Source organism: Aulonocara sp. 'chitande type north' Nkhata Bay, linkage group LG19 (genome assembly GCF_057382095.1).
Source record: "Aulonocara sp. 'chitande type north' Nkhata Bay isolate Kocher_YH1m ecotype deep benthic linkage group LG19, A_spYH_male_GT1.1, whole genome shotgun sequence".
NCBI lineage: Eukaryota > Metazoa > Chordata > Actinopteri > Cichliformes > Cichlidae > Aulonocara > Aulonocara sp. 'chitande type north' Nkhata Bay.
In genome coordinates, this window is record NC_141362.1 from 31,056,539 (window position 1) to 31,073,539 (window position 17,001).

The 17,001-nt window shown below is 42.7% G+C and overlaps 1 protein-coding gene and 1 long non-coding RNA gene across 5 annotated transcripts in view; one reads left to right on the forward strand and one right to left on the reverse strand.

Moving 5' to 3' along the window:
- The window catches only part of LOC147307405 (uncharacterized), a 28,394-nt gene extending 21,175 nt beyond the window's left edge, over positions 1 to 7,219 (reverse strand). Inside the window, exon 1 of one of the 2 annotated variants that reach the window (XR_015126390.1) lies at positions 6,369 to 7,219. This is a non-coding gene — a long non-coding RNA (uncharacterized LOC147307405). The remainder of the gene's footprint in view (positions 1 to 6,368) is intronic. The other variant, XR_015126389.1, reaches the window with a different exon arrangement.
- Positions 6,112 to 17,001, forward strand: part of LOC147307406 (latent-transforming growth factor beta-binding protein 2-like) — a 90,215-nt gene continuing 79,325 nt past the window's right edge. The window contains exons 1-2 of one of the 3 annotated variants that reach the window (XM_086274814.1): positions 6,112 to 7,047; positions 9,646 to 9,719. In XM_086274814.1, the coding sequence (XP_086130940.1) occupies positions 6,578 to 7,047; positions 9,646 to 9,719 (544 nt within the window). In that variant the 5' untranslated portion in view covers positions 6,112 to 6,577. The remainder of the gene's footprint in view (positions 7,048 to 9,645; positions 9,720 to 17,001) is intronic. The other 2 variants (XM_086274813.1, XM_086274812.1) reach the window with 2 other exon arrangements.

Consider the following 17,001-nt stretch of genomic DNA (forward strand, 5'->3'; position numbering starts at 1 on the left):
ATAAACATTACAGGCTGTTTGTTGATACTAGACTTAAATCATCGTGACCTTCTGGAGGCAATTAAAGGACTCTAATGGGAACAGCGTTTTTTCAGGCAGTTTTTCAGATGTATGGTCTATTTTATAAGACGCTACCTGACACTAATAAAGTGTAAAAGAAGAAGAAGAAGGAGAAATCGCTCCTTTATTGCTTTTTAACTTTTCCCACTGAAAAAATAGTCCTTTTGTTTCGAGTGCACTCCCTGAATTTAGATGCCAGGTTGGTGCCACACAGTTTGCATGTACTTTGAAGTGCTTGTCTCACCTTTGGCCCAGTTTCTAAAAATACCTAATCTAATATCACCCCTTGCATCTTTCTTTGTTGTGTGTTATGAAAATGTGATGAACAGAACCATCAGTTACCATTTTTGCGAGATACACGTGTGGAGCAGTTTGTTTTTCTTCGGTGGGCAAGGGGCTGAGGGGTAAATGCAGCAGATATCCATTTCTGTCCACCTGGTAAAGCTGCTAATGTGGAAAATGCTTGACCTTGATTTTCCACGGTCGGTTGGTAGAGACAGCGTAAAGCCGTAAAGCAACGAGAATAGGGGCCGAAGCTTTGAGGCACGGCCCATCTATAAACCCTTCAAGACAAAACAGCAACAGAGTCAGCCCAGAGCGCCTTGCGTCCAGGTCACAACCAGGGGGACCAGAAGGAAGAGAGCTCCAGGGGCTCGGGCCAGCGGCGCGAGATGCACGCTTAAATCGAGGGTAAGGGGCCAGGAAAATTGAAAGGGAGGAGACAGAAAAGCAGAGAGGAGGAAGAAAGCTCCGGTTGAAACGCCAGAATGATCTATCGCACACATTAACTCCTCCCTCTGCTGTTTTTTTCTTTTGTGAACTGAATACTCAGAATTTACAAGAATGCATGTCACCAAGGGCACTCCATCGCACTCCTATTTAGACATTCCTGCCAGTGCTGATTTATGCTGTGACTGATTTCTGAATCTTTTAGGCTACATCTGGCTAATGAGTAGAAGGCCCCCACATCTTTAGAAAAATGTATGTTTTCTGGAAAGTTATTGCATGTTCTTATTTGACCTAATTGGCTGCCAGCATGATCCACCCTTTGAATCCGCTCCAGCAGCATTTATCATGCAGCGGTGTGACATCATTCTGCATATTGTTCATTGGAGACATTTTTAAATCAAACTTCAAGAGACAGAAGGACTGCACAAGAGAATTTCAGGCTGAAGTGGAGCAGCAGACACTTAACCAAAGTGTAAAAAAAACAAAACAAAGGCAGCATATTACACAGCCTACTGAAGCCATACAAGAAGACAACAATACATGGCAGCAACTTTAATGTCATAACCTAGAATTTTACATTTGAATGAATCCAAAGGAATCTTCTATATTCTTTTTTGTGATGCAGGACTTTTGGCGTAATCAAATATAAACCTTACATTTATTATCTGATTTCTGGATCAAAATTCAAGTAGCATACATTATTCAGCAAATTAACACCAAGAAGTATCTAGACTGGGGTTGTGAAATATGAGGCCCGGGGGCCAGAATCAGCCTGGCAAAGACATTAACGAGGACATGCGTTTGAAAATCTTTCCTACTGATAAAAGTCAACGTCAAGTTATAAGCGTTATTAACACCAAATATACCTGACGATGCTCTTATCACGCGCAGTAGAAACCATCTTCCCACTGCTGCAGAAGCTAACATCCACGGTTTTCCTTCTCTCCGACTCTTTAATCTTAATGTACCAGATTTTTTCCTGGATTGGCTGCTTTGCAAACGCCAGCCAATAGCTTGTCAAGTCAAAAAATCTGTGAATAGATGAATTTTCCATGAATACGTTCCAGAAATAGGTGATTCTGTGAATACTGAACCGTGGATAAAAAGACCTCCCCCATGACCGCTCATACCACACCATACCACTTAGGTTAAACTTCTTCGTTGGTTAAATACCTGTAGTCTTAGTATTATAACTAGTTGAACTGATGGAAAGAGGAGATTCAGTGGTCTGGCCCACTTAAGGTTAAAGTGGGCTCTACACACCTTTGACACACCTGATCTAGACAAAACCAATCAGATGAAATCAATTTTTTAAGTACCTAGATTGAATCACAGAAAGAAAGACAGAGTCTATGTCAGTAGACAGAGTCTACTGACATATTCAAGAAGTTGTGCAAAAGCTCCACGGGGGTTCATTTGCTAGCAGGTACAAGAATGGATGTCTTGTCTTTGTCTACTATACTGTTTATTATACACAGTTCTGCTGCTAGGAGTTTCTCTGTTTCACAGACTGTGCTGCAATATGGGTTATAATAATACATAATTATTTCTGTATCAAAGCCAATCTTTTGAAAGGGGGCAAAAGGATAATTTGCAAAAGGGAAGTACTTAATCTAATCTTTGTTAGAGTTTTCATCATTCCAGTCAGCTAAAGGTCTTTGTTAACTTAACAACTCACACCCATAAATGAAAGAGCCGATCACTCAGCTGAGGCGGACGCGTTGCCAGTGCTATGACATGCATCAGAAACGTTGCCAGTGGCGCTACAGTCTGTCTGACTGTAGCGTATTTCTGGAGTGCTCCGCCATTTGAAAGTGTAGATGGAGCTGAAAGATTTCCCTCTAGATCCAGCACCGTACAGTATGGCTCGGAGGCAAACGCACACGCATTTCTCAGTTGTTTCACAGCTGCACTTCTAACACCCATAAAAAGTACGAATATCACGAAAGGGAAAGTGAAGGTGGTTGTCTTAAATAACACCCATGTGACCTACTTCTATTATCCAGCTGACAGCTCTTTGTTCACACAAGCTGGGAAAGACCCTGCAGCCCAAGCCCCAAGTGCATTAGATTGATCCTGCTCTATCTTTAACTGTTTCCTCTAGTTGTGCGAATGCCTGTTTTATGTACAGTGCTGGAGCGTGATGGAGAACTTCTGTAATGATCCTTCTAAGGAAAAGCTGCCATGTTCGATGAAAAATAACACATCAATAAAGCACGTAATTCGAGTTTTTACAAAGTGGTTTTCTGCCAAAATGACCCTCCTTTTTCCACATTTTCCCTCAGGTCCTCACCACTGCCCAGTCTGAACAATGTCAGTATTATGTTAGCTCCCGGGCAAAAAGAAAGGAGAGTTGAAGTCCTTGATACAAACAGCAAAAGGTAGCTAATGAAGAGATTGGCGCTCCTTGTTGTTAGTGCTCTCTATTGAAAGTCAATACAAGAGCCCGATTCACATAGATCACTTAAAATTCTGGAGGAGAGGCTAAGAATACACAGTTGATACTTGGTTATAACAGGAGCCCTACATTCTGGTAATGATACTGCTTAGTTGTCTTGTGTCTTACACTTGACCTCTGACCCCTCGCTCGTGCAGCAGTGACAAGGCCGTCAACTAAACTGATGCAAATATGACATTCACGCTGACAGCGCGGATTCAACTCGATGCAGTTAATCAGCTTCCATCTATTTGTCCAAGATTACGCCATCGAACGTGAGACAATGAAAAGCACTTAATAATGTGGAGGCAATTCAAATCCACTTCAGGCTTGCTGTATCAATCACAGGCACGCACACATAAGCGGATCGTCGGTTCAGTCATGGGACTTGGATATTTTTGCTGATTTGACCCTGCGCTTTGTGTGAAACCTCGCAGTGTAATGCAGTTATATTTCTGCTCTGCATTTGAAAGATGATAGGAGTGGCTTGGTTGTCATGCCAGAGCTTTCAAAGGACTCTTTGTGTAGAAGCGTCGGTCATAGCCAGAGACATCCTCCTGGTATTTATTCTAGAGTTCCTCCAGATGCTGCAAATTGAAGCCTATCAAATTGGGTCACATTAAAGTCCACTTTCATAACATTGTTGCTCCACAAACGTTTAATGATTCCCAAACAAGGGTTAGTTAAGGGGTATGTTAAAGACTGTATCTAGGGTAATCTGAATCTATCTATCTATCTATCTATCTATCTATCTATCTATCTATCTATCTATCTATCTATCAGATAAACAGATATAGATCTATGTGTCTATCTGCCAAGTTTGGAGTAGTTTGCATCAAGAGTTCCTTTGATAGCCGAAGAGCAGACAGAGACACATCTACCTAACGTTTATCTCACCATCAGTCTAAGATGGTGGTAGTAGTGTGATGGTCTGTGACTGCTTTACTGCTTTAACACCTGGACAACTTGCTGTAATTGATGAAGCCAGCTCTCTACTAGGAAATCCTGAAGGTAAATGTCCACCCATCAGTTCATGCCCTGAAGGTTAAGCAGTCTTGTGTTCTGCAGGAGGGGGTGACTGTAAATGCAACAACAAGTCCTCGTCTGAATGGTTAAAAAAAGATGAAAGTTTTTGGAGTGGCCCTGTCAAAGTCTGGACTTAAATCTGATTGAAATGCTTTGGTGTAACCTTAAACATGTCGCTCATGCTCAAAACCCTTCCCATGTGGCTTATTTTTAAAAGATCCTGCAAAGACCAGCGAGCCACAATTCATCCACAGCGATGTGAAACTAATGCACTTAATCAGGTCTCCCAACAACACACCTCCCAAGTTTGGAGTAGTTCAGGTGAAAATTTCTTTAGATGGCTGAGAAGAACATAAATTATGGATTTTTGACAAGAAACTAAAGGCGTTGGACAGATAACCTGTTGACATATTTTCTTGTAGCTGATAAATAAAACTAAACTAAATGTAACTGTCTAAAATGCTTGTCGATACGTGAGAATCCAAGTGGAAGAACAATTAATAGTGTTAAAAAACTTCTAATAAAAGCATCAACTGACTGGAACATAAGGAGGTATTTAAGTGTGACACGGGTGTACACCTGCCAGGAAAGGTTGGCAACGTCTGCCCTACACAGATACAAGAGCATCTAACATGACTCAGAAACAGATTAAGACATTGATTTAAACTCAGCAAGGAACACTTGAGCAGCAGCCAGCTGCTCATTCGCACAGGTCACTGAGGAGATCTGTCTGTCCATGTAGGGGTAACCCTCATGGATGCTGGGGTCAGATGGCTGTGATCTTTTTGTTGCTATCTGCATTAGGAAAGCATGCTTGATTTAACTGTTATCAGGCAAAAATAGGGTACAGTAGCAGGCAGCAAGCTAGAGATGCATAAGACAAATGTGGCATCCTTTGTAATTAGATTAGTATGGGTTGGAAGATAAGCTGTAATCAATTGTAGTGGTCAGTCCGAGCCTTCACAGATTTAGTTTGCATGGATCGCTAACAAAAAAAGGAACACAGACATCACTTTTCAGGGGTTTTGGATATTTCATGGCTGGGAAAAAGAATGAATGGGTAGAAAACAGCACTCTGTGTGTTTTGGATGGCAGTTCTGTGAGTGGTAATGGTGCTTAGGGAGTAAGGAGAGCGCTCATGAAAGAGACAGGCGTGCATCTTTGTGGGCTGAATGAGAGAAGCGAGCCAGCTCTCTTTGGGTAGTTTAGGGTCTTATGGGAGAAGAGAAATGTGTTATTTCCAGACAGTGAGAAGGAAAGTGATGATGCAGCAGATGAAAAGAGGAGATGAATTAGATGTTACATAACTTGACCAGTTTTCCAAGGTTTCAGTTTGAGGGAGTCTGAACTGTGAGCTTTTTACTGCCAGATCAAAATGTGTGTATGGTCAGGAAGCACGTTTTACATATATCCTGCAATCTATAAAAGCTTAACAGTACCACTGTAAATTAGCTTTAAAGTGCCCTTACACTGCACTCACAGTGTGTCCTACCACAGAAATGGGTTAATAGAATAATAAGCCTAATTAATTAAAAATAATCATAAAACGGTGACTTTGAAATAATGAAACAATCAGCTCTGCGAAAGGAAGAAAAAACATCTGGAAGTTGTATAATATTTTCTACGCTGTCAACTTAAATTTAAATTGAAGGTAATGATTAATGCAGCTGCATTCATAAAACAGTCCTGCTCCGAAGAAATTCAGAGCAACAACATGTAACTTGGCAGAGAAAGTGCGTGTGGGCACATGGACCGAGCGATGCTGTAAGTAGAAGCAAGAATACATCCGACAAGGGGGAGTTTCTCCACGCAAAGCGCATGCAATCCCTACAAAAATTCCCAGTGACTTCAGATCCAAGGAGGTGGTGATACTCATGCGAGCACGATTCAAACTCTCTCACTTAGAGTAAGAATACAGCCTCAGAGCCCAGAGCCAGCGCGCTGCTCTCTTTGCCCCTCTTTTCTTGTTCAACATAAACTAAAGAGACGCAGATAGAATAATGTTTGCGTAAAACAGCATCTTTTTAGCGCGGGGGAAAGAAAAAAGCTGATAGTGTTTTCGGACTGTAGAAAAGTAAAGACTTGATAACCTGAAGACATTCTGTTTACGTCTTACCTGGGCATTATGAAGAGGTATCCGGGCATTTTTCATAGTTGGGAGAGGATGCGGTCTTGCTGAGCTCGTGTAAAACGGTTTCTCGTTTTATTTGTATTTTCTTCTTCGTTTTATTTTTTTATTTTTTTTGAGTTGCTCCTATTTCAGTGGCTCTTGATAGAAACGGTAACGCGTGTGTCCTTTTACGCGGTAGTTTCAAAAAAATTTGCATGCCCAAAATGGACCGTGCAGGATTTGCTCTTTTAATGATTTTGACTGTTGTGCTCGTGCGAGTTGGTGACGGTCAAAGGGACGCGGCAGGTGGGAGGAAAGAGGGTGCGGGGGCAGGCCGGGCGGTCTGGGACCAGCTGCAGTCCCGGGGGATCAGTCGAGGTCACTCGCCGAGGGGACCGCGGGACGGTTCGTCCTCGAGAACATCCAGTGACTCTTCACCTGGGACCAGTCAGTCGAGGACTCTGGTCCGCCTGCCCAGGGGGACATCATCTCAGGAGAATCGCAAGCACATATCCAAAGAAAGACCGGTCCATGCTGCTGCCACCTCCGGGGAAGATCTTGTCTCTGCGCCGAGGGATGGTGCGCGGCGCACCGCCAGACACCCTACCAGCCAGCAGCAACGAAACAGAGTGAACCGCAGGCAGAGCAGCAGGCACAGCTCTGCCAGCACTAAGCGACTTATCGGGTAAGAGTGACGGCCAAGTTCCCCACTGTCAGCAGTCTAAAAGTTTTACTTTGCTTTATCAAACTCTGGGTGAGCAGCAGTGGGCTACTTTAGGAGGAACGTGTGACCTATTTAGCTGTAGCGGTTAGTCCATGTGATTTACTGCAAAGTGATGGTGGCCCCTTTAGCGTAATCTTTCTTCCTGTAAGGTAAATCAGCACATTCCCCCAAAGCACTCCGTATACTGCATTAATTTGTCAACCAGTAGGTGACAGCTTTAAGCCAACTAAATATGAATTATAATAACGTATGGGTTTTGTTATCAAGGTCATGGCAGAACATGAAATAATAGCTGAGGTCAAACACCGTTGATTACTGGGCTGATGTGGCGGGGGCAGTAATGAACAGCAAATGTGATGCATATGGGTGAACTGTGTTTGAACTATTTAACATTGCATTATCACCATTTCCTCCCATTACTACACACAGTATATTCAAATTGCAGGAGGAGAGTGGCTGCAGCCTGCTTCAGTGCGAGTGCTCCAGTTTTAGGCTTTTGCCTGTGGCCATGTATTGTAGTGGCTCCACCAAAGCGTTGGCTGGTGAGCATTTAAAAAATTTGCTCGGTGATCAGAAACACCTGTTTCTCCAGTGGCACTCGCTCCAGCCTGCAAATCTCCTGTTGGGTCTCTGTTAAACTCTAAACAGGACAACGGGCTGTTTCCATATTAGACCTCTTTTCTTTTTGTTAAATGAAGCCTCCTGCATCCACTCATGTTTGTTCCACTGGGACAAAGCTTGATACACACTGGAGGGTGAATGTTTACATAATAATCAGAGGGAGATTTGAACGGCTCATCTTGGACTGCTGTCACAGAAAATATATAAAAAGCATTTCTTCTGTGTGGCATAACAGGTCTATTATTGATATGTCCAAGTTATGGAGGATTGTTTAGAAGAAATAGATGGGCCTGCATATGATATGCACTTACAGCCTGCTACCCCAGCTACCTACTTGCTACTGACTCTACTGTAATGCCTTTGGTGAGCAGGACCTTGAGAAGTAGCATGCCCCACTAAACTCACGAGGCTTCACAGACAGGATATGATGATGTCAGTGCTCACATGTACCTTTCTCTCTGCGTAGCAGATGTGTTATGTTGTTTTGGTCTGAACCATTAAACCTGAAAAAACCAGCACATTCGGACCAATCCATCACTCAGACATCGAGGTGCTGTCTGTTTAAAGCAGCGTGCAAAGAAAATCGCTCGGCACAGGATTAGATCCAACATGCTTTATTGCAGGATAGGGCGAATGCCTTACTTGATGTTGCCAAAAACACATATTCCAGCGTTGAATGAATGGGGTTCTTTGAGTTTTCGAGCAACATAAAGGAGGGCGTTGCGTAAATCTGCGGGAACATTACCTTTTAGTAGTCTGCGTGGTGATTTTAACACTTATTAGTTCAGATGAATCATCTGCTGCTTGTTAGAGAAAGTGTTCGCATGACACATTTCCTCTTTGGAATTCCCACTCGCTCATTTACCGTACCCCGCAGCACTGGCAGAGCTGGGCTCACTTAGCTCTCCTTTACATTAAACTTGACTCAGTGTGACTCCTCTTTCTGTTTTCGCTGCACCTGTCAGATAGGTGATTGATCCAGATAGCTCAGCGGTGAAATAATTCTATGCCTCCTAATGTTAAGGTTTAAATAAAAATATAACAAGGTGCGAACAAGGTGTTATCTACCTATATTTTAGCCTAGGGCATGCTACTAATATGTTGTATAAAGGTCTCCATTGCATGCATAAATCCCTTGATGGAATTTGAACGTGATGACTGATGTCTTTGGCACGAGCCTGACCTGATGTGTTTGATTTATGACAAAACTAATCTTGCCAGAGGGTCCAAATAACTGCATTTTATCCCTGTGACGCCTCAGTAACACTCAGAGCATCCACTGAGCGCGATCCAACTGAGGTCAATGAGTCAATCCCCGTTATCTTCTCAAATCACCATGAGTCAGACATCCACTTACTGTAATATCTTGTGAAAAGATGATGGGGCACAGAGCCATGCCAGCGTGTTGACTGTTGCCCCAGAGTTGCTCTTGCGGTCTGGTGCCTTTTCATCTATCTCGCCGCAAAAATTGGCCTGGACTACCAGTTAGGATTAACGAGTAAAAGAATCCAGATATAGCTGTTTAAAACTTGTCATCTCTCATTTGCTCTATGATTTATAGGGTGTTTTTTCGTGTCCCGTTTGCCTCGCTTAATCCTTCCAGGGCTCAGATAACTCTGTATTTGTCTTCACCCTGGACTCTCGCATAACAGCACGAGGGACTTGTGGGTCCACACGCAGATAAAGTTTCGTGACTTGCCCTGAATTTTTTTTTCATTATTAAATAAAATGCAATTATAGCGTAATCTCCAAGTTGTTCCTATCAATAGCCTAGCCACATCAGAAGGATTTGAAACCCTTAACAGCCTTTGCAATCAGATCAGTTTGTCATGCGAGGAGGTTCACCCTACTCACAGTTATTGCCTTGTGGATTAACACCTGAGAAAAAGAACTTTTATTTCACCCTGTTTTTCTCGTCTTTTGTGATCTTTTGTTCAGGCCGAATGTCTGTGGAGGTCAGCAGTGCTGCTCTGGTTGGGCTTTGGCACCAGGAACCAACCGCTGCATAAAACGTAAGTGTCGTTAACTCAGTACCCTGTGTAAACTTTAAATAAACGTACCTTGCTTGGATATCCTTTGATTTGGCTGCTCAGTTTGGCAACCGAGGACACACAAATTGGTGAAGCGGCACACAAGCACACTGCCATGCATTATATAGAAGAGAACTTCCTCTGCTAGTAAACTTTGCAGACAGAGAGGCTTTACAATCTAAGGCCCTCAGACTGAAAAATAACATAGTAAATGGCTACTAATGACTATCCTGTCAAGCGGAATTGCCCTATGAAAGTTTTCCCTGAGTGTTATTGCCCCCATGGTCATGTTCATCATGCAGTGTTTGCCTTTTTCTTTTCATGTAAGACCCTCGCTTGGAAATTACCGACACTTAGCACTTGGCTGTCTTTGTGACAGCAGTCCTTAATTATGGGTGGAACTGCTGCTTCTTTTTATTCGACCGCAGCAGTATTGAATAACCAGATAATTAAAAGTGGAACAGAAGACACAGGCTGTGAATGAATGCAGAGCCATATCTTTAAAATGTAACACTGACCTGGGCTGAAAAAGCGCTTTTCAGCCCAGGTCAGTGTTGCTGTTTCTTTCTTTAGCTTGCATATGGACTATCTCTGGTAGGGCTGCCACAAACGATTATTTTGATAGTCGACTAGTCACCGATTATTTTTGCGATTAGTCGACTAATCAGATCATCATCCATTGGACGCAAAACTACAGCTTATTGCACCAGCAGCATCTGCTCTTATATAACTATCATTAGCTTACAGCTTTAAGTGTTTAAGGTCTGTGCTAACTAAAAATAAAGACAAGATGATAGTTTATTAAATTTTAATGAAATTTGCAGATTGTTTCGGTGAAGTTTAATAAACTCCTTGCTATCTAAAATATAACAGGACACTGGAGTAGATTCTGGAGCATCTCACACTTCTGATAATCAGCTGTCTGCTTGACGTTTATTCAGCTGTGTAAAAACTATAACTTTAATCTCAGACAAACTGATTTACTCAGGAACAAATAAAATACTAAAAAAAAGCCAAACAATAACATTTTAAGTTATCTAAGTGACTCATATATATTTAACCTGAGTAGCGAAAGACGGCGGTGGGTTTGAAAACGATTTGCGGGGAGTCCGGTGTTCTCACGGCGCTAGTGAGCCTAGCCCCCGGCTCGCTAACGAGCTAGTGGGTAACAGACGTCTCCGAAAACGTCGGAGCGCTTTTGAAAATATGTGGTGTCCTGATAAACTGAGCAGATATTTGAGGTTTACACAGCTACATTCTCGCCTGAAAATATGTTAAACGTTTATTTTGTGACCCAGAAAGAATAATAAGAGTAACATTAAAACTAACCAGCTGCCGCCATTGTTGCAAACTGCGCTGGGCCGCGCTATGAATTCTGGGACACAGCTGCTTCTTCTTCTTCTTCGGGGTTTAACGGTAGCTGACATCCTTGTACATGCAATGCTGCCATCTTCTGTTTCAGTCCGTTATTACACTCTTAAATCCTGCTATTATTCCTGCGTCTTTTGTGATCTTACAAAGCTTCAAACGACGCGTCGACTATTAAATCAGTCGTCGACGATTTTGATAGTCGACGTAATCGTGACTAGTCGACAAATCGTGGCAGCCCTAATCTCTGGGAGAAAATCCATTTTTTAGACATGCTATTTCAGATGATCCTAAAGTAAGATTGCTGCAACTCATTCCACATTTGGTTCTTGCATGTTGTGCTGTAGGCAAAAATAACAGGTTGGAATGAAAAACCTTTTTTTTAGTAAAAGTTATCTTTAAATTTTACAAGCGCAGTAAAACCCACACTGTTAAGTGACATCCAGTAAAACTGGCCATGGTTTTTTCTTTGACTTGTTTACTGTTTTCTCTGTTTTGTTTCTGCTAATTATCTCCCCCTCACACACGCAACCCCGTTTCACGCACATTTCAGCCGGTACACAGCGAGCTGATTGGCTCCAGCGGTCTTCTTATTAGATCTGCCTCCCTCGTGCTCAACACAAAGCTTCCCTCCATTTTTCCCCCCCTCCCTCAATGCAGAGTTAAAGGCACACTTACCAAGGCGTAAATTACATTTAATGTGGAGCTGGAGTTACCTAAATTAAAAGAGTAAATACTTTTAATCTGCCAGATAATAACAGGTTCAGCCTAGCGCCCCTATGTTAAACAAGGCGGAGGATCTGAGCAGGCCAGGGGACTGTCTGACCATCTGGACCCTCTTACGGCTTGGCCCTGACCCAGGTCTGACTGGAGGCTATGCTATCATCAGCTGAGTGAAGCGCCACAGCCGGCAAGGTGCCAACATAAAGGCCCCAGACTGGAGTGCGGACTGGAAGCCCCCATGTAGAAGACCTCCGTGGAGGAAAACAAGCTCAGGTTATCTATACTTCGTCTTTGCCCGACATCCAGCCTGCTTTACTGGGAGAGGGCAACCTGAGAAAACATGTTCACAGTGGGGGAAAGAAAAGGAACAAACGTGCCGGGCGGGAGCAAGAAGTAAAAACATAACGTGGCTGAGTTGTGTCTAGGAAATTTTCACTGAAGGGATTGAACTATTGTCTAATACAAAGTGGCGGCTGAGGGCTTCACCCGCGAGGCTGCATTGAGTGTCTAGAATCACGCTTTCCTCACAATACCTCCTTGTTCAGTTGCGTTGAGGTCAGAGAAAACGTGACAGGAACTGGATCACAGGTCGTCCCGGGAGTGCGCCTATTTTTACGTTTAAGAGCCGTGTTTATTAAAAGGTTGACGTCTCAGTCTCGGTCGTGCGTCTGATTAGAGATCGTCATCTGGTTCACTAAATCCTCGGTCCTGCCCACATCCTGGAAGGTTTGGTGCTGACTATCTCTGTTTTCAAGTTCAGGATTGATGGTTAGCAGACTTGTTTATGTATTAAAGCAAATTCCATGTGCCAAAAATAGCCAGCGAGTTCTGACTGTTCGGCTTTGAATCATTGAGAAGAACATTGCATTTCCTCTGCTGTGTCATGCTTGTTCGCCTTCTGGTGAAGTTAACTGCCTTTATTACAGATGAAAGCTTATAGGCTTTTATTACCACAGTTTTACCTAAAGAATATTAATTTTATTTATGGTGGCTTATAACCAAAGATGTGTGTGTGTGTGTGTGTGTGTGTGTGTTGCGTTTGGCTGGTAAAGTGAGGCCAGGTGCAAGCTTGGCTATATTTCCATCTGTTTACTCGTAAGTAGAATCGAAGCTCCTGGTGAGTTAAATGGGGAATCTTGTTTCTGGGTCAGCACTTAAGACTTAGTTCCTCAGTGTGATGATTCACATCTGTTCATCAAAAGTGCAGTTGCACAGAAAAAAGGAGCAGAAGGAGCCCATATTGTAGCTTCACTACTAATAGCCAAGCAGCAGCCTTGCCTTAGTTATAAGACAGTGTGCTCCATTACTGGTGCTGTCAACAACCTCGTGACTATCTGCAGCTCTCAGATGGAAAACTGCAGATAGTTCATGGTCAAAACTCTAACTAAAACATAAGAATTTCCATCAGTTTAAAGTGTTGTTTTAACCATCAGCTCGACTAAATACATCAATAAGTAGTAAACCATAAAAAACGAGAGAAAGCAGCATGTTTGTTTAGTACCGACAAATCTGTTGCACCGGCTTCTAAATAACCACTATTTACAAAACAGTGAGATACTTAGATATGGAATTAGAGGGGAAGTTTGAACTGCTGGCATGTTTTAGAATAAATACAGTAACCCTCAATTAGACGTCTTGTACACCAGCGTAAAATTACTGTTTTAAAGTTTTGGTTTAAAACACGTTTTGAAAAAAAGAACCCAAACTTTTAAAGCCCCCTGTAACCGGAATGTAGATTTAAATCACACTACTGTGTTTTTTCCACTCATATCTTTGCGCTCATGTGGCTGGCAGTAAATCATTTTGTGGATAGGGTACTACGGATTGCTCACACGGGGGTTTTTTGTGCCAAAATGGAAGCAGTTTACTGTAGTTTGTTTAGTAGCAGCCACAGATGCTCTGTCGGGCTGCACCTAAAGCAGTCCTGCTAATATGCACAGAGTGATAATGTTAGCATGACGACTGCAGCCCTGAGCTTGTTTGCTACAATGCAAATGGGCAGCTCAGTACCACAGGGCATTCAGTGCTTCCTAGCCCAGGATCATGCAGTCAGTGTGATGTCCGTTTATGACCATGTGAGAACTGACCTGTGAATTCGAGTGGTCGTCATATGTGTTACATCCTGTGTGCTCAGTCTGAGCTCCATCCTGTTCCTCAACAAAACTGAGTATTTCAAGCAGAGAGAACACTTCTAAGGAAGGCCACCTTCTTTTGTGTGCTACATATGAGAAAGCACGGTCCCAATCTGAACTCTCTGAGTTCATGTGTTGAGTGACTATGCCGATGATTACCAGTTATTATATGCATTTCATTTAGAGCTAAACATAAAACATAAAACACAGCTGTAGCTGATGAGGATTCTACAAATAGGTGAGGTATTTTCTCATAAAGCCAAACTGAAGGAAAAGGACACGAACATCTTTATAAAATTTCATCAAATACTTATGTCACTTAAAATTGAACAGTGTACACCTCATTATGGCAGCAGAGAAGACGGGAGAAGACAGATGTTCTTTATTTTAAAAAAGAAATAGAAATTTATTCAACTGCTGTTGAAATATTTCAGTCCGCGTGCTGAAAAGGATGGCTTTCCTGGGGCAACCATATCACCTCAGTTGTACGGAAGGCCCAACAGTGCCTCTACTACCTGAGGAGACTGCGGAGCGCACACATTCCCAGATCTCTTATGTTGAACTTCTACAACTGTGCCATCAGCAGCGTTCTGACGTATGGATTTCTAGTGTGGTTCCCCAGCTGCACCAAGGCCGATCAGCAAGCACTCCAGCGGGTGGTGAAAGAAGCTGGCAGAATTATTGGAACAAGTCTGCCAGAGATCAGTAATATCTTCCCCACTCGCTGTCTGAGGAGGGTGCACAGTATCCTGCGGGACCAACATCACCCTGCGCGCCACCTTTTCCATCTGCTGCCCTCAGGGAGAAGGTACAGGTCTATACAGGCCAGAACATCCAGACTGGCCAACAGCCTGTATCCACAGGCTGTGAGGCTCCTGAACTCTCTGCCCCCCTCTCACGGACAATAACCATATCCAACTTCTTAATAGCAATGAACTGGTCTGCATTGGTGCATCATATCTTTATTCTCTTCCCCCTCCTGCCCCCCCCCCTCTTTCTTAAATAGATAACTATCATATCTGATATCATATCTCACAGTACAATAATATTGAATGGGGTGCATTGTTGTATTTTGTCATGTTTCTCAGGTCTTTGTCTGAATTTCTACGAACATTATTGCTAAGGATTGTCTTATTGCATTGGAGTCACACTGGGTTAAATATGTACACTTGGGTTTTAAGGGGTATTTATTATTTTCTTCTTTTTTTGGGTTGTATGGAAGCCCCAAACACAATTTCATTGTTCTTGACAATGACAATAAATAAATACTACTATCTACTTTAAAAGAGCGCACTAAAGTTGTTCTGGGTTGTTCTGGCTTCGAAGGTTGATGGCTGTTTTACTAATCAGATTAATGGCATGGTTTGCCACACACAGAGTGAATGCATGGGACAATATAGAATACTTAAGGGCAGGAAACAGTGGGGAAAGGGTAACTGCAGCACTGACAGGAACTACCGTTCTTTATACCCCCGGCTCGTAGTGCTCCCCGAAGCATACGCTTTTGGATTGAGCGGCAGAATTAATTTCACCACACTATACATCACAGTGTTTTGACAAAAGCACGTGATACATATGGCAACATGCTGCAAGTACGGCTAACAGTGAGAGCGTGACCCCACAGATGGCTCCTGATTTAACCCTGTTGTTTCTTAGAGAGGGCAGATGAAAGGTGCTTCATTCACATGGAGGAATAAAGTTGTTGTCAGTCTCTTAGGCTGTTGTTGATTGACAGAGTGTAAGGTGGTAGAAAGGAGTTTCTTTTTGATTCCCTTCCAGCTTTCTTTGGCCTGCTGTGCTCTTCAGAGCACCATCCTGGCTCTAAAGTAACTCCTCATGCAGAAACATCGCTCTCCCTCAGTTTTTACCTTTGCCACCACAAGGTAACTTTCCTCTCAAAGCAAAAAAATAAAGCAAGCAACATTTTTCTCTGATTCCATCATGTCCCCAGGGTAGCTTGAGCAGGATTACAACTTTCCTGTCTGGAACACCGACAGTACAGTAAAGGCTCGACCCTGCTGTTTAAAATTTCATGGTTATCCCTTCCTACAAAGCCTTTTCTTTATAAATTAATTCATTAATTGCATTCACCGTAAAAGTATAAGACCATGCCTTCTTCTTTGTCTATTTATTCATCACAGCACTTCATTTTTGAACCTGATCTTATGTGTGAAATGCATTTAATGCTCATCTTTGTTATAACATGTGGGAAGCAGCTGGCAAAGAAACAAGTACATGCACGTGTCTTCTGACCTTCAAAGCAGTTCCCCGAAATGCAGGTCTGCCATCTTTGCTTCAGCATATTTGTTGCATCACTTTCTATTTTTTAAAAGTCTGTGACTCCCAATACTTTGACATATTTAGACATATCAAGTCATATCAAGTCAAATCTTTTGACATATGCTGAAATGAAGAATCTGGACTTGCACATTAGTGTTATTTGCACCCTTGTCTACACACGCCACATACACACTGTATGGATAAAAGTACTGGGCCACACCTTTCAATCTTTGAATTCAGGTGTTTCCAATCTCACTGAATAGGTGCCTGAATAAAATCAAGCACCTAGCCATGCAGTCTGCCTTTACAAACGCTTGTGAAAGAAGGGGTCGTTCTAAAGAGCTCTCTGAATTCAAGCCTGGCACTGTAGTGGGATGCTACCGTTGCAACAAGTCAGTTCATGACATTCCCTCCTACATATTTTCCACAATCAATTGTAAGTGGTGTTATTGTTAAGTGGAAGCATTCACAGCAACTCAAGTTGCAGACTATCTAAAGTTACAGAGCGGGGTCACAAAGTGCTGAGGGCCACGGTGTGTAAAAGTCACAGCGGCTCTGATTCATGAGCAGTTCCAAACCTCCTCAGGCATTAACATCAGCACAGAAACTGTGTGCTGGGAGCTTCACGGCATGGCTTTCCATGTCTGAGGAGCTCCTGTAATGTGTAGGTGACCTAGTTTGTCTATTATGTGCAAAATGAGAATATTTTATAGAATATTTTATTTATTAATGGCAGCAGAAGAGTTACTGATGATAGGAAA